Below are 26,122 nucleotides of genomic sequence, written 5' to 3' on the forward strand. Positions count from 1 at the left end.
ACCGAACAGGTAAACGAAGTGCACCTATTGCAACGTAGTTTGGGAGAGCGGAACCCTCAAATGTCACACGAAAATAGTTTGTCCGATTGAGAACTCGTTTGTCATTTTTAAGTGACACAGATTTCAGTCGATCGCATTCAAGAATCTTCACACTTTTAAGTGAGGAGTTCTTGAAGCGACCGACACCATCGAGTATCTCTTTTCGAGTCAAACCCTTTTCGTTTATTACACCGTCTATTTCAACGTTGCTACAGGGTACGTATACGCGATACTCGATCGCAAAGAGATCACAGCGCGTTATTTCATTCGCTTGGGTTCTGCTGGAGACGACAACTCGTAAGTAATTTCAGTAACATTGGAAAATTTCTGCGTTAGTTCTTTTGAGATGCGAATGACATTAAGAGGTTTTGATTTTCGTCTATAGTATACAATGAATGGACCTTTGAATCCCTCCGGGTATTCCTTTAGACGAAAATCATGTTTTTCATCAATTTCCTCATCTTCAGAACTTTTTACTTCATACACAGAATTTTCCTCCTCATCGTCTGCTTCATCCTCCTGCTCTTCAGGAGGTGGGTCAGCATCAGAAACATTCAATGACGTGAATGGGGGATCCTCCCCGCCCTCAGCCATAATAATAAATTAGTCACCTGTTCGATGTGAACAGTATAGAATAATAATAAAAAAAATAAATGAGTAAATAAATTATATTTCTATTCAAGGTATATATCAATTATATTTATTTCAATTTTTTATTGTATAAAATTCAAAAATGAAAAAAAGTTTCAACAAAAGTTCAACGGTAATGTAAGAAAAATGTACACCCCTAATGGGCACCTTACACGATCAACCGGATTGACAATAAGTGTCTTCAATATCGTGACAGCTAGGCTTTAAACATCTGATCTAACCTCAATCAATATTTTTCCACCTTACACGGTCAATATCGCCCTCAACCCGAGACAACGAAAATATCTGCGATGGCTAGTGGCGACATTTGAGTTTGGGATCCAAACTATTCTCTATCAGATTAGAAGGCTGAAAGGCAATTTTCAATTGGTAAAATTTGAATGAAAATATCTACTTGGTATTATTTAATTAGTTGAAGCGCGTAGTCCTAACCTTAACTTAACCTATTTCCCCTGAATTTTCAGATATTCCTACTAAAATGTATTATTATAATATAACGTCAATTTCAGACATAATTTTTGTATATGATTTTCTCACCAGTGATTTGCATTCACATAGAATACTAATTTGATTCGTAAAAGTTAATTTTCATTCATAATTTACACTTTAGAATTCGGTTTTTCTTCTCAAAAATACATCATAATACTCGTTTCACAAATACAGACTGTTCCTTTCAGTTTCAGAGATGCCAGATTATTTTAGTTTGCGAAAATATATGCAAGTTATTTTATCTGCAAGCAAATGTTTTTATTCCATAAATGAGACTATGACAGTAGAACCCCGATTATCCGCGAGCGGGTGATCCGCCCTGCGGATTATTCGTGACTGCGAGTTCCATAGTAAATCAATAGGCCTTTCCGGAATTTGTTAGTGAGTGGTAGGCCAATGCTCTTTTGTTGTGGTCATGGCTTTTACATTATTTAGCCACTGGTATAAACGACCTTATAGATGGATAGTTGATTGATTTCTGTATTGATAGAACATAGTTTTGACGTAGGACTCCGTCTTTCATTTCTATACCGGGGTGAAAAATCAATGTTTCGAAAACGAAAGCGTTACGCCGGAGACCGAGATTTTGAGCGTTAATAGCTCCTAAACAACTGAACGAAATGGTATGATAAACACTTCATTCGAAAGATAAAATGTCAACGCGTTCTATACTTGTTACTTTTTGATCCAAAAATTTGTTTCAATAGTCTTAAAATTGCTTTCAAAACAGGCTATTGAAATCACAATCGGTATATAAGCGAGCGCCGCTCGGAAATCCACTCAGTTCTAATTGAACAGCGATTGGAGCAAGTTGTCGCTGTTGTGGTGAAGCACTTCGTTTATAATGAAAGCGCGGATGAACGGTGTCACCAAGAGCCTGTTTGTGCACCTTAGACCAGAAGGGAATCCATCAGGAGGAGAGTGATGCCACAAACGGTTCCCCGGGAAGATCTCGAAGGAGCCGCTACACACACACACACATATACACGCGCGGAATTCTTTCCGTTTGGATGCCATTCAGCATCGAGAAAGATCCGGAAAATTATCTGCCAGTTCCTCTGGGAATTTAAAAATACATTCATGTGAAAGAGTTTATTTGAATGTTTTCTATCCATGTAACACTGTGACCAAATATGTTTCAATCAAGTGCTATTAACAGATGGTTATCGAGTTAGCATAAACCATTGGTGGGCTTCCAGTATCGAGGAAAATGTGGAAATATCTAATCGTTGCTGGAAAATAATCTGCCAGTTCCCCTTGGAATTGAAAATTACATTCAAGCGAAAGAGTTTATTTTAATGTTTTCTATCCATAAAATATCCATCTAATACATTTGGGTTTGTGATTTGTCAATCAAGTGCAGTTAGCAGGAAAGCTTCTGAAGATTATTCTTCAGAACAAGGTTTTTCGTATCCTATATTGGATGCATAAAACCTTGTGCCTCCAACGTAACGCTCTCGTTTTCGAAGTCCCCCAAATATTCATTTATTCATTCATTCAGAATGGATTTGGATTCAACTTCAAACAAATGATCTCTAAATCAACGATAGTCCTACGTCACCCTTGCGGTTATACCATAGATATAACCCACTTCATGTTTTTATGTTGAAACATCTCTTTTCGTGTTTGCATTTTTTTGTCCTTTAATGGGTCATCCGCGATTTTAGTTAATCGCGGTGAGTATGCCCGACTATTCCGCGGATAATCGGGATTCTACTGTAGCTTGAATTAACACATGATGTTTTTTCATCTGTGATTTTCCCAGATCTTCTCATTCTCCAAATTTTATAGCGAAGTGTGAAGAAACACACAACCCGCTCACTAGCGCAAAGAATGACCGAGTTCAACGTTAAAAAATTCCTAAAACGTTAAGTTTCATCCACTCTCTCACCATCACATTGTCAGTTTACTTTGAAGTTTTGATTTGTATCGTGAAAAGTACCGTATTTTGCTATTCAAAGTATCGGTTTTCCAAACCAAAAGCTTCCATTTATGATTCCTACAATTTCAGTAGTTTATAAATTTTAATTGCAATCGTAAAAAAGACTAACAAAAATTAAATGTGCGCTTGCATATCTGGCAACTCAGTCTGGAAGTCCGTGAGGTAAAACGTAAACATCATGCATCCATATGAAATGTCACGATATTGATGCTCGAAAATCCGGATTTCTGCGTCGTCGGCCATGTTCAGCTGTCATTATGCTCTCAAATGTCATCATATTGTCAATAAAGTTGACCGTGTAAGGTCCGCTTAATGCCAACGCTTGCCGATTTGGTAAATACAATGTTGGACAATGGTGTAAATCGTACACAGGAGGTTGAAGGAATGATATATGGAACAATAGAAAAATAATTTTCTACTTGCCGCTGCTGTGTAGCGTGTGATGAATGTGTGTACTGAACTGGATCCTCAGCGTCTCGATCGTGCACCACTTTTTATTGTGCTCGCTTCACTCGCAAGCGCTGATGAAAAAAAAAGCACAATATAAATCTGGGTGACATATAAGACATCTATTGAGTGTTTTGGTCGAAAAATTATTCAAGATTACCTTAGCATGGGTTCCCTCTCATTGCTCGATTCCGGGGAATGAGAAAGCGGACTCGCTAGCTGAGGTGGGCGCTTCAGAAGGCACACTTTTTGAAAGGCAAATTGCCTATAATGAATTTTTTCACATTCCTCGTCAGGACACACTCGTTAGTTGGCAGCGCATGTGGAGTGAAGATGAGTTCGGTCGTTGGTTACACACGATTATCCCTAAGGTCTCGACGAGTGCATGGTTCAAGGGATTGAATGTAGGTCGTGATTTCATTCGCGTGATATCTCGGCTTATGTCGAATCACTACAACCTAAACGCGCATCTCTATCGCATTGGGCTCGCAGCAAACAATCTTTGTGATTGTGGCGATGGCTACCACGACATCGAGCATGTTGTCTGGTCGTGTATCCGGTTCCATGCTGCTCGCTCTCAGCTCTCTAGAGCACTGAGAGCAAAAGGCAGACAATCGGATATCCCCGTCCGGGATATCTTAGGTAGCCGGGATCCTGATCTTCTGCTTCATCTATACCTGTTCCTCAGAAACGCCGATGTCAACGTTTAATGATGTTTCCTTCGTTGTGTCCCCGTTTCATATCCCTCCTATCCGATCGATAAACTTTTACTTAGTCGCGGCAATACATACACACACTCTTTACAGATGCACGGGCCAAAGGTTGTGCAGTCCACTGATCATTCAACAAGAGCCAAAGGTTGTACCGCTCATGACAACTCTACACGAACTGATGATTGCGCCGGCTAGTGACCATTCTATCCTGGATTCCTTGAGTCGAGAAAGACGCACACGCTAGATATGGGGTACAGACTAGGGAGCGTTGCTGATTAATGGTCAGCTGCATCTCAATAGGAAGTAGCCCGTGTCGGGCACACGTATAGAGCATCGAAGACTGCAACATACCAATTATGAGAACACTTGTAATACTAACCTCGAGCCAACCGCGAGTAATCGGTTACATATTACTAACATAGTTGTAAGACAAAAATTGTCAAAATATTGTACTCCCGGCCCCGTCAGGCTAACGCCACATGTGCCTTAATAAAAAATATATTTTGGAAAAAAAAAATAAATAAATAAATCTGGGTGAAAAAAACACCGTTATCGGATCGATTCTCAGACTTGTCCGATCACCTCGCGAGTTCTCGAACGAATGAATCGCATTGTCTCGAAGGATATGATACCGAATCGAATCCAGAAAATTTGCCCTATATAAAGCGATGAGATATCCAGCACGACCTCTCACTCTGTTGAAAGCTAGATAGCGTACAACATCATCGAAAGTGTTATCTGCGTTGTGATATCGGAAGAAAATTATTATATCGGAAATTGAAATTCGTTAAAATAAAACCCGGACTTCTGGGAATGAGAACATATGGGAATAAAATTTTCCGAATTTTCCCATGTACCTTCAAAATTTTCCAAATAATTTTCGATTTTCCTCACCGTAACATTGATCTATGGGCAGAGACGAACGCCACAAAATAAAAGATCGCAAATCGGATGATCTGTTCTTGAGTTTTGCGCTTGACAACATATATTGCGAGTCATTCTTATTTATATGAATATGGTTCTGGATGAAAGGTAATATTATGATAATCATTTACAGCATATGTTTCGGAATAACACCACATTTAACCTTTTTGACCAGCTTTAAACGTTTTTCAAACCCGTCGCAGGCGGCACGCACGACTTCCATCGGCATTTCGTCCAGAGTTCGAAGAATCGCGGCCTTGAACTAGGCCAAAGTAGACATGTTTTGTGCGTTTATCTTCTACAGCATGTATGACCGTACGAAGTAATCCAAGGGTCTGGTAAACTAGGAGGCACCAGTTCTGAACCAGATTTGCAGTATGAGAAGGCCGGAGCCTGCTGAAACACGTAATGGTTATTTCGATACTTGACTTTACAATATTCAGCAAAATATTCATTTTATAATATAAAACGATTATTTTAACTACCGTCGATGGGGGTGAGAGTAGGTCATGGGGCTGAGATTGGGTCAAAACGGAGAAAGTTAGTTTTTTTTTCTCTATTATAGTGACTTTCAACACATTTCGGCTGGTTCGTCACCTTTACTTCCATTTTTGGAAGAATGTCGGAAGTGAGAATTGAACTTGTGATCTCTGTGTGAGAGGTATGGATGCTATCGCTACGCCAGATCGCCTCCACACGGAGAAAGTTACTACAGTGCAAGTTCGCTAATTGGGAGACGACTGCCCCCCATCTAACGAATATCATTCGCTAATTGGGGGGGTATCGACAAATGTCAAAGTTAAGCGAGGAGCGCTCGAATTGTTTGTTTTGGTTTATGTTTTTGTTCGCTAAAGTTGATACGTATTGTGAGTAGCTGCTTCGTGTGCTTCATAAATATTGTTTGTTTTCTCTCTCGTGAATCTTGCGATACAGGTAACTAGTAAATTCATACGTGAACTTTACGTATTGAAAAATTATTTGCCTCGAATTTATCCAGTTTACACGATGGAAGGAACATCAACGTCGAACTCTGGGACGAATAACAACGAAGGTGTAAAAAGAAAGCATACAACGCTCACCTTAGCGGAGAAAGTTACAATAATAGAGGAGTTTGAGGCAGGAAGCAGTTCCTACGGAACACTCAGGAAAAAGTATGGTGTCGGAGCATCCTCCATTGGCCGATTTGTGCAGAACAAAGTGTCGAAACTAGAAAAATTCAGAGAACATGGCGTAGAAAACCGTAAAACCACGAAGAAGCAGAATTTTCAATTGATGGAGGAAGCGCTTTACCTATGGATATTGCAGCAACGTGAGTCGAATATTATTGTTAATCTATATGCCATCAAAGTCAAAGCAGAATTGCTATTTCAATGCGTCCAAAAACATGGAGTTTATGTGGATCACGTTTTCCGATTTTCGGATGGATGGGTGCACCATTTCAAACAACGTTTTGGATTGCGTATGTTGGTAGTCTCGGGAGAGAAAGCTTCTGCAGATAGGGAGGCTTATCTTAAATTAAAGAAATGCTCATGAAGAAAATATTGCAAATGAGTTTGACAGAAGCTCAAGTTTTTAATGCAGATGAAGTAGCCCTCTTTACCAAGCTCATGACATGCTGCACTATGAGACGAGACAGTTCGGGACATAAACTCAACAAAACACGATTCACATTCATACCTTGTACAAATATTAATGGATCCTAGAAAATGATGCTGATGTTCATTGGGATATCCGCCAACCCTCGTGAATTTCCTCGTGGATTTAAAGAATCACTACCGGTGTCCTATTATAGTTCGAAAAAGGCTTGGATGACTCGTCAGTTGTTCTCCACTTGGTTTTATGATGATTTTATTCCCGCTGTCCGTAAGTTTTCTGTTGAGCGAGGTTTAGAGCCAACTGCACTTTTAGTTTTAGATAACTGTGATGCCCACTACGACGGATGTGATGATTTGAAGAGTGATGACGGATTGATTCAAGTCATTTACTTACCGCCAAATGTGACGGCAGAATGTCAGCCAATGGATCAGTCAGTGATCAACGCAATGAAAACGAGATACAAACGTAAACTAATGCTAAAGCGAAGAACGAAGACTTGTCTTTCGAACAGCGTTTGAAAAATGTATCTCTACGGCAGAGCATCGATTGGATTGCTGAAGCATGAGACGAAATCAGTCAGGCTACCATTGAGAACTCTTGGAAAAAAATATTCAATGAATTTTCCAGGGTATGAGTGGATCATGTCTGAGCAAGTGGAGGATTTTTCTGTGGGTGTTAAATCCCTTGAAACATTGATAGACGGTATGGCTGGAACAAATACAAGGGACGAGCAAATTCGACTGTGGCTCGAGGACCAAGTACTAGATTGCGATGACAAAGCTGTTTCCATGACCAGTGAAGTGTTAACGGACGAAGTAATAGTCAAGTCTGTTCTAAACAGAGGAGATGATTTTACTTCCGTGGAGCAGGAATGGTTGGATACCACCGCGGAGTCTTTGAACGGAACTGCGATGAAGTCACTTAATAACGTGATCCAATTCGTTCAGAACAATGCAACCCAAACAATGAAACTGAAAATCCTACGGTCTGAAATGCTGGAAGCAGAGAACGCAATCATTGTATTTGATTGCGTTGTATAATTATTCCTAGAATAAAGTTGAGATGTAACCTTTGTGCAAAATTTTGTTTTTAATTTTTAACCTAAACTTTGAAAGACCCCTCAACAAAAATGATATTGAAACAACAGAGCAAAACTGACATACACATTGAAACAACAGAGCAAAACTGACATACTGATTCTGACTAATTGGGTCGCGTCCCAATTAGCGAACTCCCAATTAAAAAGCATCCTAACTAAAAAACCCTCAATTAGCGGACGAGTACTGTATTAGTAATATCTCGACAAATATTGCGAATATTTTTGAAAGCTGCGGACCATTGACGCTGAGTAGGGGTGAGAATGGGTCAAGCATACAGTTGCGGCGCTTTGGAACCGTCGAATGTTTCTGTTACTATCCAGGATGTTCCCTGAACTGTGACCCACAATCAGTTTATTTTGGATTCATTTTATAATGTGGTGTAACTGCCATAAAAAGAATGTTATAATTGACATGATAGAATATGCACAAAGCACTGACGCGCAAAAGCAAGGCAGGACATAAATGTTAACTAGACTCTGCAAATGTAAAATAAATCTCATTTGTGATTCAACTCAAGTTTCGTTCCAGCGATTTTCAATGCTAAATCTGAGAGCGAAATCTTGGAGGGCCGATAGTGCGCTTTGAATAAAAGACGTCACACTGCAGTGTAATTTCGATCTTTTTTTATTATATATTTTTTTGTTTTAAAATCCGAAGAAGTGGTTCGATGGAAGGATGCATTACGTCGCTTTCCATACTACCAGGTGGAAAGTGTTTGTGTATGTTTGTATCACACGTAGGCAAAAGGTTCGCGATGCATACTGAGTGCACTACGTGCATTAGCAATGAGGGCTCAAATTTCGACATATGGCCAGCTTGTGTATTATTCTCGCGAAATCATGAATTAACCATGATTCAATCATCTCCAGATGCTGCTATGAAGCAATGCAAAGCATCAGTCCTTTTCAGGGCCACCAATAATTTCTACTAAAGAGTTATTTCTATAATTTTCATGCATTCTTTCTTCCTCCCCATCCAGATGGAGTGTCATGGTGTACGAACGAGGTCCGATTGGGATCGTAGAGCCCCCAACGCGCACCCCGAGGATGTCAATCTCGTATCACATGGATCCGTTGCTGTATCAATATGAGGATGACGCGCTCGGTAACCTTCAGTCAATTGTGACCAACGACGACACGCAGACGAAAATGCAAACGACGCGAGAGCTGTGTGAAACAATCAAAGATTTTACCGCTAGAGTAAGAGAAAACAGCTCCAACGAAGAGCAATTATGTACAAAATGTGATATTTTAAGGTAAGTCAAATTGTGAAACAAAAGTTAGCTGAAAAATTGCACCATTTTTGATCTTTTTGCAGACAAAAATTAGGTATGTTTTTAGATACACTGAAGGAAGAAGAAGCTGGTCTTCATGGTGACGACGAATTATTTCGAACACTGAAAGAAATTGCTCAAAAAAGTGCCTCAGAAAGACCAATAGATACGTAAGTATTTACATGAATCACTGAATTTCTTTCCGGACATTCATGTTGTTTCCATTTTGGACTCCGTCTAGCGCTTTTTCCACAAACAGAAAGACGATAGAAAAAAATGAAAAAGACAAACTCAATTCCAAAGAGCGCACAAGTACGTTGGACCGTCGGTCTGATAAAGAAGCACTTTTAGCTCGTGCGAACAGCCTGAAGCGAGCAATTCATGACGTAGTTAAGTATACCGAAATATGCGGACAGTATATGCCCCCAAAGCGACTCTCAATTCCAGTCATCACTAGAGGTACATTTGGACAGAGTAAAAATATTCCCGGAATTTGTCTGAGTTTTTACTATTTCTCAGATATTAACACACCTGGAGGGTCTCCGACTCCAATACCTGGACAACATACAATCTCGCCTTCGGTATCTACTTCACGACTCACATGCATATCACCCCTGCCAGACCAGCGGCGAGACTCGATGGACGAACATTTCCTCAGTACCGTTAACCTACCAGTACCGAAGCAATTTGCAGACGGAGGAAGTCGTCGTAGTTCAGGTGTGCCGGAAACTCATAGAATTCCCAGCATAGAGGAACTTGAAGAGAATAGTACCCACACAGAAAAGCATGTCGAACTCCGCAAGGTGGTGGAAAGCCTCGCAAACATCGAAGAAAACGTAGACAATGAACTCGAAGAAAATGCCGATAAAGATGATACATTGAACCAAAAGTCAACCACAACGACCACGTCAGATTCGCAATCAACGACTGCCCCGTATGACTTTTCATTTGAATCCGACACGAAAACGGTGAAGTTTGATTTGGACGCCAGCAGTGCATTCGAACGGCTTGGGTTCAAACCATTCAAGAAAGCAATCGAACAACATCATACCCAACTGCAATATCAGCAAAAAACAGATGCCGCCTATCAAAACTTCCAACCGATAGAGGTATACGAACGAAACCTCTATCGCAATCAGTCGCAACAACAGCAGCAGCAATTGACCACTCTTGGGAGTAACTTGCAACGTATGTGCAATGAACCCGTCGCGAAAAGTTTCAACACACTGCAAGTTCCCAATATTTGTCTATCAACCCTAGAAAAACCACCGGATAATATGTATTTTAGCGAAAACATCACCATCATCGATACAGACATGCCGGTATGGCTCTACTGTAACCAATAATGTGTAGTACAATTGTTCACAACTATTTTTTGTACAGGAGCGATCCTCATCCGAAGATGTTCCGGGAGAAGCTAGCGATGTTCTCTCAGCAATAAGCAACGAAGAATGCAGCGTAACATCGGAGATTCTGGACAGACAATCAGACAACAATTCTCAGATTCACACCGCAGATTTGATTCAGGTACAAATAAATTATTTTAAATCACGTAAGTATTAAGGTAAATGTTGACCGTATTTTGTCTACAGGATTTAGATACGGATCGATTCAGTCACATTGATTCCCCGGAGACAAGCGACACCACCGAGGCGCTACATGGGGAAAGCCTAATGGACGACATAAGTTCGGTGTTGGGCCAGGATTTGCTAGGTGCACTCCAAGATAACACAATAACTGAGGATACCACAACGCTTTGCACATTAGACCACACAAAAAGACGTAGTTTCAAGAATAGAAAACAACAAAAAGATTGCTACGAGTTGGATCAATTTGGGTTCGAAAATCGGGTATTCGACATCGACAACAGATGCGACGATCAGAAAGTTCGTGAACCTAGATACTGCAGTCTGGCAAAGTTTGTCGAGGGAAATGATATAGCGAGGAAGAGCTTCAAAAGACCAGCTGGACGCGGTTTACCATCTAGAAGTTTGGCAAGCAGAGCAATGAACCTTCTGGAGAACGAATACGAGAATACACAAAGTTTGGCTGCAACTCTCCTGCAGCCCCATGGATCTCCGTCTGACCCTTCAGTCACTGAAACGGATACGGTGCGAACATCGGGAATAGAATACCGAAAACTAAGCTCAACTGCAACTAATGCCGACGAGGATAGCTTTTCGGAAGTAGAAGACAAGGATGATAGATCTGAGGATGATAACGAATCTGATGGGGCAGTGGGTGGAGAAGAACAAAACGAGGAGATTGACATTCACGATGAGGTGCAAGAGAATGAAACGCAGCCACCAGGGATTCCAACAATAAACGTCGTCGTTGAACCACCCTCACCGGCGATGAGTGATGAGTTGCGATCACTGCGCGTGCCGGAGATTCGACGCCACTCGAGTCATACGCCGAACATGTTGGCACCACGAGAGATTGACATTAATCGACGGCACTCGGGCAATAATCCGAATTTATTAGGTCTAGATTCGGACCATATACGTTTCCTGAATAGTTCACCAGCAGCTTCAAGGCGCATCAGCTGCGGAAGCTTGATGTTCAAACCTGAACTTGGCAGCTCTAAAAGCAATATATTCAGTTCCAACATGGGACTGTTCAATTTTGAACGTGATGTTGAAAGCAAAGACGAGGAGAAAAAGAAAAAAGAACAAAAGGAGAAAGTCAAAAAACTGCCGATCATTAATCCTTTGGTTAGATTACCTACTTGGCCGAATGTTAATAACAGTTTTATTTCCAAGTGTTTATTGGCTAACGCAGACACTCTGTGTGCTGCGGTTAGTCCTCTGATGGATCCAGATGAAACCCTGATGGAAGGCTATCAAGAGAAGGCTGTTATGAACAACTACTTTGGAATCGGAATCGATGCTAAAATTTCCTTGGACTTTGCGATGAAGCGAGAGGAACACCCGGAGAAGTGTCGATCGCGAGCCAAGAACTACATATGGTATGGAGTGCTTGGTTCGAAGCAGTTGGTACAGCAGACCTGCAAAAATCTCGAGCAGAGGGTTCAGCTAGAGTGCGACGGACAGCGAATACCATTGCCTTCATTGCAAGGAATCGTCGTGCTCAATATTCCAAGCTTTATGGGTGGCACCAATTTCTGGGGCAACACAAAAGACGACGACATTTTCCTGCCGCAGAGCTTCGACGACCGCATCCTGGAGGTGGTGGCGGTGTTCGGTTCTGTTCAGATGGCTGCCTCTCGGTTGATCAACATCCAGCATCACCGGATCGCGCAGTGCCAGAGCGTGCAGATAAATATTTTGTGTGAGTATTTCTTTATGTTTCTTCACAAGCTATAAGGTAAATGATTTTGGTTTGTCCGATTTTGGGTGTTTCAAGCAACTAGGAAATACAAATCGTTTTTTCTTCATGGAAATCACATGTAATCAATACTTGTTTGGGTTTGTTGAGAAGCCCCAAGTCTCTAGTTGCTAATAATAGCATAAGGCGTTCAAATTGATCAATTGTTTATGCTTTTGACCGATTTTCTTCAAAAAGAAATTATGATCATGGTTTGTCTACCTCTGATCATGGTTTGTCCGGTTATAGAAATCACAATTTTTGAATTAAAAAATCGTGTTTTCAAGTAGATATTGCATTTCTCATTGTTTGAGTTTACTGTCATCATCTTGGTTCATTCATACTTTAGGCTTTCTTCAGAATATTGCCTTTTCTTGGGCTTTTAAGGGTGAACATCACTGAACACAAAAAAAATTTATTTCTGCTTCGCGCGAAAGACAACAAAACAAAAGAACTGCAGCGCGACAAGTGATTGCCATAGTTATCATGTGGACAAGCCAACATCAGTGAATCAGACAAACCATGATCAGAATTGAGGTCATTGAGATGCATTTCTTTCTGTCTGTCTGATTCTTATGGACTCGTAAACTACTGAACCGATCAACATGAAAATTGGTATGTAGGGGTTTTTGGGGCCGGGGAAGGTTTTCGTGATAGTTTGAGACCCCTCCCCCTCTCTAAGGCGGGGCTGCCATACAAATGGAACACAAATTTCTGCATTACTTAAGAATTAATCAAGCAAATGAAACCAAATGAGCCAAATTTGTCATGCGAATGTTTTAGGGGACACGAAACGTTACAAGGGTGAATGGACACCCCTCCCCTCTCTCTGATGGGGGGACCGCCATACAAATGAAGCATACATTTCTGCATAATTCAAGAACTAATCAAGCAAACTGAACTAAATTTGACATGTGGAGGTTTTAGGGTGCAATAAATGTTTTTACGGTGGTTAGATACTCCTCCCTCTTCTCTAAGGGGAGGCTGCCATACAAATGAAACACAAATTTTTGCATTACTCGAGAATTAATCAAGCAAATGAAACCAAATTAGGCATATTGAGGTGTTAGGGTGCAGTAAATGTTTCTATGATGGTTAGACTCTCACTCCCCTCTCTAAGGGGAGGCTGCCATACAAATTAAACACAAATTACTTAATTACTCGAGAATTAATCAAGCAAACGAAACCAAATTTGGTATGTGGAGATTTTAGGATGCAATAAATATTTCTATGGTGGTTAGACACTCCTCCTCCCTCTCTATGGGTGGGCTGTCATAGAAATGAAACACAAATTTCTGCATAACTCGAAAACTAATCAAGCAAATGGAGCCAAATTCGGCATGTGAAAGTTTTACGGGGCACGAAACGCTTCTATGGTGAATACACCCCTCCCCCCTTCTCTAAGGGGGGCTGCCATACAAACGAAATACAAGCTTCTGCATAACTCGAGAACTAATCAAGCACAATTTGGGATGTGAGGGTTTTGGGTATGGAAATGTTTCTATAATGGTATGACACCCCTCCCTCCTCTGGAATGGAGAGGGGGTCCCATAAAAATATTACACATATTTCAACCAAAAATATTCCAACCAAACATGACAATTGGAAATTTTCGGAAAACTCTGAAGGAAAAAGGGAAAATTCGGAAAACTAAACTCCCATATGTTCTACAATTATATAGCGACAAGTGCTGTTAGTCCATTTGATGTTTGCGCTAGCGAAATTGATCTTTGTTCGCAACTGGAACTGGATTTTAATGTGATGAAACGCACTCCTATATCTTCTTCTATCTATACAAAAAAAAAGATCGCTGGATGTGTTGATAAGAGCAGAACTCGAGGAAGGAATTGTCCGATTTAGGGCTGTCTTTATTCTATCAAATTTTCTGTATAAAATATTTATTCCATGTAACGGAGAAACATGTTATTTGCAAGTGGCTGAAAAATCTTGAACGATCAGTTAGTCTATATATAAACATGGATTTCTTTCTGTCTATTTGTCTGTCTATTTGTCTGTCTATTTGTCTGTCTGTCTGATTCTTATGGACTCGGAAACTTCAGAACGGTTCGACATAAAAATTGGTAGGGGTTTTTGGGGTCGAGGAAGGTTCTTATGATAATTCGAGACCTCTCTCCCCTCTCTAAGGGGGGGGGCTGCCATAAAAATGAAACACAAATTTCTGCATTACTCGGGAATTAATCAAGCAAACGAAACCAAATTTGACATGTTGAGGTTTTAGGGTGCAACAAATGTTTCTATGGTGAATCGACACTTCTAAGGGAGGGCTGCCATACAAATAAAACACAAATTTCTGCATTACTCATATAGCAAGCAAATGAAACTAAATTTGACATGTGGAGATTTTAGGGCGCAATAAATGTTTTTTACGGTGGTTAGACACTCACCCCCCTCTTTAAGGGGAAACTGCCATACAAACGAAACACAAATTTCTGCATTACTCGAGAATTAATCAAGCAAGTAAAACCAAATTAGGCATATAGAGGTTTTAGGGGGCACACAAAAACAAAATTTGAGGCAGTATTCTAGAAATTTGCAAAAAATATAGGAGGTTGTGTCAAAGATACGACCGCATTGTTGACGTAGAACTACGCTGTTATTCTATATAAGTCGCTTTTTTCTACCTTCGGATATTATTCTATAATGCTGTGAAATTTTAGAAACAACTGCTTAGTAGAATAATCTCTGAAATGGTTTTTTCATTGTAGAATTTGTTGACGATAATTGATTGATGATTCATTCTTGCCTTCGCAAAACAATACACTAGCTGATCGTAAGTCGCAATTTATTTCATGTCAATGCAATGAAAATTTACCTCGAACGCCTTTCTTTTTTTTTTGCTTTTTTCGCAATTGACATAGACTCGGCTAGAGTCGATTATATACATGTTGCACCAGCACCATTATTCCACATCCCATAACTACATCAATATATCTTTGGCACCGCATGGAAACAACAACAATGACAACACTTGCAAGTATCAAATATCATGCTACATGTTATTTAGTATTGCCTTAAAGGAATCGCACCTCTAGGCATCGTTCGTACAACGTAAAGCAAGCGCCAAACAAGCGTTCGCCATAGCATGCATACAGAGCCATACATTGGTGGCTTGAAACTACTAGAAATATAAAACACTTCTCATCATTTTGCGCTATTCTCAAAAGAAACGCTTCTGTTAATATTACTGGCCTCGAAAAAAAAGTTGTATTTCTTTCTCATGCTCGAGAGAAGCGCAGCTATCACCCTTAGTGAAGGAAGTTTTGCTACTGGCAAGCGAAAACACATACAAAATTCCAGAACGACATTTACTTTCTCGGTGACTAAACAAGCGAAATAAACTCTTTTTGTTAACAACAACCTCGAAAACAGTAGCAATTTTTTTTTATATTCAAAATATATATTTTTATTAAGGCTCATATGGCATCAACCTGACGGGGCCGGGAGTTCAATATTTCGACAATGTTTACCTTATAACTATGTTAGTAATATGTAACCGATTACTCGCGGTTGGCTCGAGGTTAGTATTACAAGTGTTTTCGTAATTGTGATGTTGCTGTCTTCAATGATCTGTACCTGTGCCCGACACGGGATACTTCCTATTGGGATGCAGCTGACCATTAATCAGCAACGCCCCCTAGTCTGTACCCCATATCTAGCGTGGTGCGTCTTCTCGAGGAATCCAGGATAGAATGGTCACTAGCCGGCGCAATCATCAGCTCGTGTAGAGTTGTCATGAGCGGTACAACCTTTGGCTTTTGTTGAATAATCAGTGGACTGCACAACCTTTGTTCCGTGTATCTGTAAAGAGTGTGTGTATGTATTGCCGCGACTAAGTAAAAGTTTATAGATCGGATAGGAGGGATATGAAACGGGGACACAACGAAGGAAACATCATTAAACAGGTATAGATGAAGCAGAAGATCAGGATCACGGCTACCTAAGATATCCCGGACGGGGATATCCGATTGTCTGCCTTGTGCTCTCAGTGCTCTAGAGAGCTGAGAGCGAGCAGCATGGAACCGGATACACGACCAGACAACATGCTCGATGTCGTGGTAGCCATCGCCACAATCACAAAGATTGTTTGCTGCGAGCCCAATGCGATAGAGATGCGTGTTTAGGTTGTAGTGATTGGACATAAGCCAAGATGTCACGCGAATGAAATCACGACCGACATTCAATCCCTTAAACCAAGCTTTCGTCGAAACCTTAGGGATAATCGTGTGTAACCAACGACCGAACTTATCTTCACTCCACATGCGCTGCCAACTAACGAGTGTGTCCTGACGAGGAATGTGAAAAAATTCGTTATAAGCAATTTGCCTTTCAAAAAGTGTGCCTTCTGAAGCGCCCACCTTAGCTAGCGAGTCCGCTTTCTCATTCCCCGGAATCGAGCAATGAGAGGGAACCCATGCTAAAGTAATCTTGAATAATTTTTCGACCAAAACACTCAATAGATATCTTATTTTTGTTATGAAATAAGATGAGCGTTTATCAACTTTCATTGAGCGGATTGCCTCTATTGAGCTGAGACTGTCTGAAAAAATAAAATAATGGTCGATGGGCAATGTTTCAATGATCCCTAAAGCGTAGTATATCGCACCCAGTTCAGCGACATACACGGAACAAGGATCTTTGAGTTTGAAAGAGGCACTGGAATTTTCATTGAAGATGCCGAAGCCAGTGGACCCGTTTATGCATGAACCGTCAGTAAAGAACATTTTATCAGATCTAACTTTCCCATATTCTGCCGAAAATATCTCCGGAATATAATCGGAGCGTAGATGATCTGGGATTCCATGGATCTTTTGTCGCATGGACAGATCAAAATTGACAGAGGTATTGCAAAAGTATGGGAAGCAAACTTGGTTGGAGATGCCCGGTGAAGGGTGCACTTCATGGGTAAGGTACTCATGGTATAAAGACATAAAACTTGACTGAGGAGTCAGTTGGAGTAGATTTTCGAAGTTATAGGATAATTCTGTGAACCGAAGAGTAAGCGGGGGTACTCCTGCCAAAACTTCGAGACTCATAGTATGTGTCGAATGCAAACACCCCATGGCTATACGCAAGCAACGATATTGTATTCTCTCCAGCTTGAGAATATGAATCCTGGCAGCTGATCGGAAGCAAAAACTGCCATATTCTAACACTGATAATATCGTTGTTTTGTACAACTGAATGAGGTCTCCTGGATGGGCGCCCCACCATGTTCCGGTTATTGTTTGGAGAAAATTGATTCTTTGCTGGCATTTCTGTTTCAAATACGCAATGTGTATTCCCCAGGTACATTTAGAGTCAAAATATACTCCAAGGCATTTGAAAAACATCGAGTGCCTGATCGCTTTGCCGGATAGGTGAAGCTGGAATTGGGCGGGTTCGTGCTTCCTAGAAAAAACGACCATTTCGGTTTTCTCCGTAGAGAATTCGATACCCAGCTTGAGAGCCCACGTGAACAGGTTGTTCAGGGTATCTTGCAAGGATTTTTGCAGAACGGCGGGATTAGTACCCGTGATGGAAATAACTCCATCGTCTGCAAGTTGTCTCAACGTGCAATCTCTAGTTAGACAATCATCTATATCATTGACGTAAAAACTGTACAAGAGGGGGCTTAGGCAGGAGCCTTGTGGCAGGCCCATAAAACTGTATCGAGAAGATTTCAAGCTGCCATGATTGAAAAACATGTGCTTTTCTGAGAGTAAATTGTACAGAAAATTATTCAGAATTGGCGAAAGTCCACGATTATGAAGTTTCTCTGAGAGAATTTCCATGGAAACTGAATCAAATGCCCCTTTGATATCGAGAAAAACGGAAGCCATTTGTTCTTTGCGAGCAAATGCGATTTGGATTTCAGAAGATAGCAGCGCGAGACAATCGTTCGTCCCTTTACCTCGGCGGAAGCCAAACTGCGTATTTGACAGCAAATTGTTCGTTTCAACCCACTTGTCCAAACGAAGTAGAATCATTTTCTCTAACAATTTACGAATAAAGGATAACATTGCAATCGGTCTATACGAATTGTGATCGCAAGCCGGCTTGTTGGGTTTTCGTATGGCTATCACTCTCACTTGTCTCCAGTCATGCGGGACTATATTCAGCTCCAGAAACTTGTTGAACAAGTTCAGCAAACGCTGTTTTGCCAAGTCAGGAATATTCTGCAATAAGTTGAATTTAATCTTGTCCGACCCCGGGGCTGAATTGTTACATGAGAGAAGTGCAATTGAGAATTCTACCATCGAAAAATTCTCATAATCGCCTTGGAGCGGAATGTCGCGTACGACGTTTTGTGCAGAAACGGAATCGTGACAAACCTTTCTTGCAAATTTGAAAATCCAACGGTCAGAGTATTCCTCACTTTCATTTGTATGGTTCCAGCCACGCATTCTCCTAGCCGTATTCCACAGAGTGCTCATAGCTGTTTCCCTTGACAAACCATTGACGAACTTCCGCCAATATCCACGCTTTTTTGCTTTAATCAGACCTTTTAGTTTGGCTCTAGAACTTGGTACTTTCGAAACCATTCCACTAATCCAGTTTTCCTGAATTTTTTGAAAGCGGATGATTTTTCAAGGTAGACCTTTGAACACTCCTTGTCCCACCAAAGTGATGGAGGACGACGTCGGAAAGTGGTAGCAGGAACACGTTTCTTTTGAGCTTGAAGTGCGCTTTCGTAAATCAAACTCGATATAAAGTTATACTCTTCGAGTGGAGGAAGTTCATGCATTGAAACAAGTGCTTCAGATATTATTTCTGCAAATTTTCTCCAGTCAATATTTTTCGTGAGGTCATACGCAATATCGACTGACTCACGAGAACCTGATTCATTGGCCGTCGATAAAATTATTGGCAGGTGGTCACTACCGTGGGGATCTTGGATTACCTTCCACGTGCAATCCAGGGATAACGAAGAAGAGCAAAGTGATATGTCTAGCATACTTGCCCGTGCAGGAGGGTTGGCTATCCTAGTTGCTTCCCCTGTATTTAAAACTGTCATGTTGAAGTTGTCGCACAGATCATAAATCAACGTGGCACGGCTGTTATCATAGTGTGACCCCCATGCTGTTCCATGGGAGTTGAGGTCACCTAAGATTAGCCGCGGCTCCGGCAATGCCGCGATGATATCAAAAAACTGATGGCGGCCGACTATGGTTCTTGGAGGAATATATATCGAGGCAATGCAGAAGTCTTTGCCATTGATTTGTGTCTGGCAAGCGACAACTTCAATGCCTGTCATCGATGGGAGAGTGACTCTATAGAAAGAGTGACATTTTTTGATCCCCAATAGTACGCCACCAAACGAGTCATTTCGATCGAGGCGAATAATGTTGAAATCGTGGAAATTCAGCTCGTCGGCTGAAGAAAGCCATGTTTCACAGAGGGAAAATACATCACAGTTAGAACTATGAACTAAAAATTTAAATTGATCTAGTTAAGGGATGATGCTTCTGCAATTCCACTGTATTACAGTGGTCAAATCCTTGACCTCTTGCACTGAATCAGGCATCGAGGGAAATGAACGCTGCTAAAAAACCACATTTTTCTTTCAAAAATGTTCTCACAATCGGAAGCAAACATAATACTATGCTTTTAAGAGGGTCATTTATATTTAGAACATTTAAAATGTTGTCCACCAGGTCAGAAAGCGCAATCTGGTCAAACCAGATTGTGGCTGTTGCGTCGACCGCGAAAATGGAACAGACGGGGTGGGTGCTGCTCCGGGCAGTGCTGAGGACCCCTGGTGCGTAGAAGAACCGCTTAAACCAGGAGGTACTTGCTTCGGTTTATTCTCAGCACGTTCAATTCGAGTTTTCATTCCAACTTGGGAAGTTTCGGTCGTCTTTCTGGGGAGTGAAGGAAAAGAAGTAATTTTTCTTTTCCTGACGGCACCCTGCGATGTACCGGAACTTCCTGCATTGGGAGCGTCAGCAACAGGCTCGTCGTTCTGCAAAATGGAGTAGGGATTGTCCTGAGTCGTTGGAACGGAACTCTTAAGCATTTCTGCATAAGTCCGCTTGGAACGTTCCTTTAAGGAACGCTTGATTTTTTCCCCTCGTTGTTTGTACACCGGGCATTGAATAATATCATGAGGAGTCCCGCCGCAATGAAGACACTTGTGCTCTTTCGCGCAAGGATTCTCATCATAGCTCTCTCCACAATCTGCGCAACGTTTTTTATTGCAACAATAGGCGGCCGTGTGACCGAGTTGCATACATTTGTTGCATTTCATTACCCGGGGTACAAACAATCGAACAGGTAAACGAAGTGCACCTATTGCAACGTAGTTTGGAAGGTCGGAACCCTCAAAAGTCACACGAAAAGAGTTTGTCCGATTGAGAACCCTTTTGTCATTTTTTTGTGACACAGATTTCAGTCGATCGCATGCAAGAATCTTCACAGTTTTTAGTGAAGAGTTCTTGAATCGACCGACACCATCTATAATCTCTTTTCGAGTCAAACCCTTTTCGGTTATTACGCCGTCTATTTCGACGTTGCAACAGGGCACGTATACGCGATACTCAATCGCAAAGAGGTCGCAGCGCGTGATTTCGTTCGCTTGGGTCCTGCTTGAGACGACAACTCGTAGTTTGTCTGGCCCCATCCGTGTAATCTCGGTAACTTCGGAAAACTTCTGAGTAAGTTCCTTCGAGATACGAATGACATTGAGAGGTTTAGATTTTCGACTAAAGTATACAATGAATGGGCCTTTGGAGCCTCTAGGGTATTCTTTTGGACGAAAATCCTGTTTTTCTTCAATGTCCTCATCTTCGGAACTTCCAACTTCATATACAGAAGTTTCTTCCTCATCTTCCTGCTCTTCAGGAGGAGGATCGGTATCGGAAATATTCAATGGCGTCGATGGGGGATCCTTCCCGCCCTCAGCCATATCAAAAAAAATCGGTCAACTGTTCGATATGAACAGAATATAATGATAATCAAAATAAATAAATAAGTGAAAAAAATATTTTTTATAAGGTTATGATGCGAATATTAAATTCAATTTATTTTATGTTAAATAAAATGATAAAATGAAAAAAAAAATCCAATAAAAGTTCAACGGTATATAAGAAATAATGATCACCCCTAATGCCAACGTTTGCCGATTTGGTTAACACAAAGTTGAACAATGGTGTAAATCGGGCAGGAATGATAGGGAAACAAAAGAAAAATAAATTTCTACTTGCCGCGGCTGTGTGGCGTGTGTGATGAATGTGTCTGATTTGGATCCTCAGCGCGCACCACTTTAAACTTCGCTCCACTCGCAAGCGCAACCGGTGAAAAAGAACACCTTTGTTGGATCGATTAAAAACTTGTCCGATCTGCTTGCGAGTTGTCGAACCAATGATAGCGCAGTAGCAATGCTTCATAGCGCTAATGCAATCCTAGCTGAAGGCAGTTTTGCAACTGGCACGCGAACCCAAATAACTTATAACATTCCAGTAAGACATTCAAGATGCTTGGTATTCCCCAAATAATCCCCAAAGCACAACCTTAACGCCTGCTTCGCCATAACGTCAGTTTAATGCATTGATGCATTCTCAAAGGCACCAATGAAGCCCTTATAATGACGGAAAACAAACAATGTTAACTGCTTGGAAAAAGACTGAATTATGCCACACAGCTTGTACTCTGCTGTAACACCCATCGATGCGAATTCGCTGATGAGTTTGTCAAGAGCGACCGCCTTCATCACCAACGGGGGGAGCTTGATTTTGGTTGCTGCCTGGGTAACGGCGTTTACATTTTCGACCGACGCGCCGAAATCGCCTACTTCGCTGTTGTGCGATGCGGTGTGACACTCACGAAGGCTCGGTTCAGTGCGAGCGCTTTTCACTGCACCAACATCGCGTGCATCATTGGATGACACTTGCCTCGAAATATTATTGCCCCTGGCAATGCGTTCGTTTTTTACAGGGCTCGAGCCTGCCTTCCTCTTCTTCTTGCTCATCATATACTACGCGAAGCGCCCAATTTATGACGCGGAAAGAAAAACACACGATACGAATAACGTGAAAAACGAACAGAAAAACCAAACGACGATATCCAAGTTGGATTACCACTGGTGGGGGTCCAATCTTAGATCGAAGCGCAGCGAAAGCAAAGTGAACTGGACTGTTCAACAGTCCGATGCTGAATGAAAGTTTGCCTCAGCGAGATCCACTGTTTATACTCTAGGCTAGTATTCCCCTTCATTCTTCTACTTTTCCTTTGTTCATGGGGACTTTGAATCCTACGATTTCCCCTCCGTTGGTCGTCGATAAGTTGCTCGTTATTGACATGTCTGTTCGGGAAAGCACACAAATGGACAGAACAAATGTATGGGAAAATGGATACGCCTCAAGTTTTCATGAATTTTAACCATTTACAAACCAGGGGATTCTAATGTATAGCATATTAAACAAATCTTACGTAATTTCCGATTCGTTTAGTATGTGAATCGCCAAAATCCATTCGCGGCAAAAATAGTTATTAACGTTAACTTTATTTCATAAAAACGTGACCTGTTTTCTGATTTGGCACCCTTAATGAAAGACGTAGTTCTACGTCAAAAAAACAATTTTTTTTCCTCCATGTTTCTTTAGTTTAGGCATTCAAAAATGTACCCTAGAAATGATTTATCGAAAATCCTATTATCTACCGAGCTATAGCCATTTTAGTGATGCGGTATCTAACCTGTTACGGCCATAACAATGAACTTCAAATGCGTTTTTCTCGAAACTAGTTTTTTCAAACTGGCGTACACGATATCTCAAGTTCTACTGAACCGATTCATGTCGAATTTATACATTCTGCAGGCATCTCTCTATCGCATGAACCTCTAAAAATAATATTTTTTAAATTTTACTATTTTTTTAAAATCGGGAAATGTAAGAAAACACGTTTTAAACTGCATTTTGTTTTTCAAACGGCCACCATTTTGTCAAGAAAGATGTTTGACTTGTCCGACGTTCATAAGATAGCGGCATCTTTACTGATTCAGAATCTGTTTGATTTATTTGTTTCAGATACCAGAAGGGTTGGAATCGTGTACGCCACGGCACAACTTTTTTTTTTGAACCCTCTCACTTCATCAGCTCGTAACTATTCTAGTTAGGAATATTTTTTCGCCGTTCAATTTTTATTTTATTCTTAAACGATAGATGAACAAATAATGGTATAATGGATAGTAAAAATATTCTTTGTTTTATTTTTACGGAGCTCGAAAAAACGTCCAAAATTCGTGTCTCTACACTATAATACTCCTTATTATTTGCTCTTTGTTCCATTGTATTTTTACGACACAAGCACAAAACATACTGTCATTAAAAAGCCCGTAACGTTTTAACCTATCAACCGATTTACATAAAGTTGGCTGCGTTCGAAAGGTGAGACCTTTACCTTTCTAATGCTATCAACGTTCCACAGATGGCGTTACGTGTTCAATGATTTAAATAAAAAGTCCCTTTATTTATTGAACATACTGTGTATAACTGTGAATTAAATTCAAATGCAGTGTTCGTTCTACGGACAATGTGGAGAGAGGAAATGCAGGGCGGACTCGATTATATACAGTCTCCGATATCTTTTCACTGTATCTAATCGAGTAAAAAAAAAATTATTTTATTTGTTTTTATACATATACTTTTGGTTTTTTAAATGTAAAAAAAAGATTCAGTTTTAGATTCATCCCCTTCAAGTCAGAAACAACTTTCCTCACGCAAAAAAAATATCCAGAATCTCTCAAAATATCAATCATATTTGATGAAAAAAATCCTTCTACACATAGGGTCGATCTTCAACAATGAGAGGGTAATTGAACTTTTTTATTGTGGCATATTTATACAGCCATTCCATGCCAAACCGATATAGTGATTTTCAGACTTTCGTAAAAAGTGGTAAGTTTGTTCCTTTTCGCAAAATATTAGACCGGAATTTTTAAATTTTTTCATTAGAGGGCCCATTTCTATTTTAGGGTGGTTCGAAGAATCAACTTTTTCCACCTCCCCTCCAAAACTGCATTTTTTCAAAAATTCATAGCTTTTGAACTACTTGACCGATAAAGACTAGCTTCAATTTGATATGTCAATGATCTGAATCGGTCCAGTAGTTCAAAAGTTCTGAATTCTCGAGAATGTAAATTTTGGAAAAAGACCCTAAAATGGAAATGAGTACTCTAACGAAGAAAATTAAAAATACGGGTCTAATATTGCGATTGGGAACAAACCTACCTCTTTTCACGAATTAAAATCACAAGACCTCATAGAGGCGAATAAATTGAAAAGTATAAAGCCTCTATATTCCAATGCATCATCATTATAATCGAATCCCATCATCACATCAGCTAACGAGCAGACAATAATCTTAACAAAGCTCGGCGGCTGAGGTGAGGGCGTTCAAATGGCCTCTCTAAAGGACAAACTCTCTCTGAGAGTTTAGGTTAACTTATAAAACTTAGAAGGAAACACGTAAAAATGGCTTTTTCAAGGCTGAAGACGAATGAATAAAATTTGTGTCGATTTTCATACCGCTTGGCGGAGAGTGCTCCTGTATTTTTGCATCCCGCCACACATAGTTGTCGTTTTTATGGATTGCCAAATGTAGATTGAAACAATTAAACAATGTGGAATAATGGCGCTGGGCGGAACAAAATGTGGTAACCTGTGACCGAGTGTAACTTTCATGATATCAGCATTGGATTGATATTGACATTCATATTGATATTAGCATTGGAAAAGACCCCCACGATATCATTCGCGATGAACACTCAGTGCAATGCGTACATTGACATACTGAAACAAATTCCGGCATATGACAGGTATTGTTCTCACGGAAAATAATGAATCATCAATCAAGCAAAAGAATTGAATACAATAATTTACTAGTCCTTCGTCTACAATGTGGTCGTGTCTTGAACACAACCCCCTACAGTTTTTTAGGTAAATTTTCATTTCAAGTGTAACTGGGTTTTACTGATAAATTCACATAATTGTGGATTCAAAATCTTCAAAATACCATTGAAGGTCTTTTTAAAGTATTTTTGAATAATTGCTTGCCTTCTACACATAGAAATGCACTAGAGTGTATCTCTTACCATTTGCCAATAGCACACGAAGTTCGGTTACAATTTGATACACACAAAATCATACTTCAAATATATTTCATATATTACTTTCGTTTTCATTTTTAGGCGGAGAGCCAGTTCCCGTCCAGGTAGACGGTGAAGCATGGCTGCAGAAGGCGGGAATAATTCGCATCATCCACAAGAATAGGGTTCAGATGCTGTGCCGCAATCGCGAGCTGGAAGTATCGCTGAAAAGCTGGCAGGAAAAGCAACGCCAGCACAGCATTTCAATTGCCCGCGAGCAATCTTCGACTGCATCGGAACACCTGGTGGCACCATCCGAGCATGTGTTTTCCGAGCGGGAAACCTACCTGCTGCTGAACTTCATCGAGTGTGTTAGCACTCTGGTGAAGTGGGTAAAGTTTTTAATTATTTCCCACCCATCGTTGCAACCGGACCTGTATGCGGTGGCGTCCAAAACGGCCGATGCTCTGGAATCCATTCATCCCGGGGGGAAAATCATAGAGGGGCCAAATTTGCGTCGACAGCTGACGGAACTGG

General features: G+C 40.7%; 1 protein-coding gene across 2 annotated transcripts in view; it reads left to right on the plus strand.

Annotated features, from left to right (window-relative positions):
• The window catches only part of LOC129774039 (diacylglycerol kinase eta), a 265,856-nt gene that overhangs the window by 231,426 nt on the left and 8,308 nt on the right, over positions 1-26,122 (plus strand). For both annotated transcript variants that reach the window (XM_055777737.1, XM_055777738.1), the window contains 7 exons: positions 8,881-9,156; positions 9,219-9,344; positions 9,416-9,633; positions 9,694-10,496; positions 10,558-10,701; positions 10,767-12,465; positions 25,688-26,121. In XM_055777737.1, the coding sequence (XP_055633712.1) occupies positions 8,881-9,156; positions 9,219-9,344; positions 9,416-9,633; positions 9,694-10,496; positions 10,558-10,701; positions 10,767-12,465; positions 25,688-26,121 (3,700 nt within the window). The remainder of the gene's footprint in view (positions 1-8,880; positions 9,157-9,218; positions 9,345-9,415; positions 9,634-9,693; positions 10,497-10,557; positions 10,702-10,766; positions 12,466-25,687; position 26,122) is intronic.

This window comes from Toxorhynchites rutilus, chromosome 3, assembly GCF_029784135.1.
Source record: "Toxorhynchites rutilus septentrionalis strain SRP chromosome 3, ASM2978413v1, whole genome shotgun sequence".
Lineage (NCBI taxonomy): Eukaryota > Metazoa > Arthropoda > Insecta > Diptera > Culicidae > Toxorhynchites > Toxorhynchites rutilus.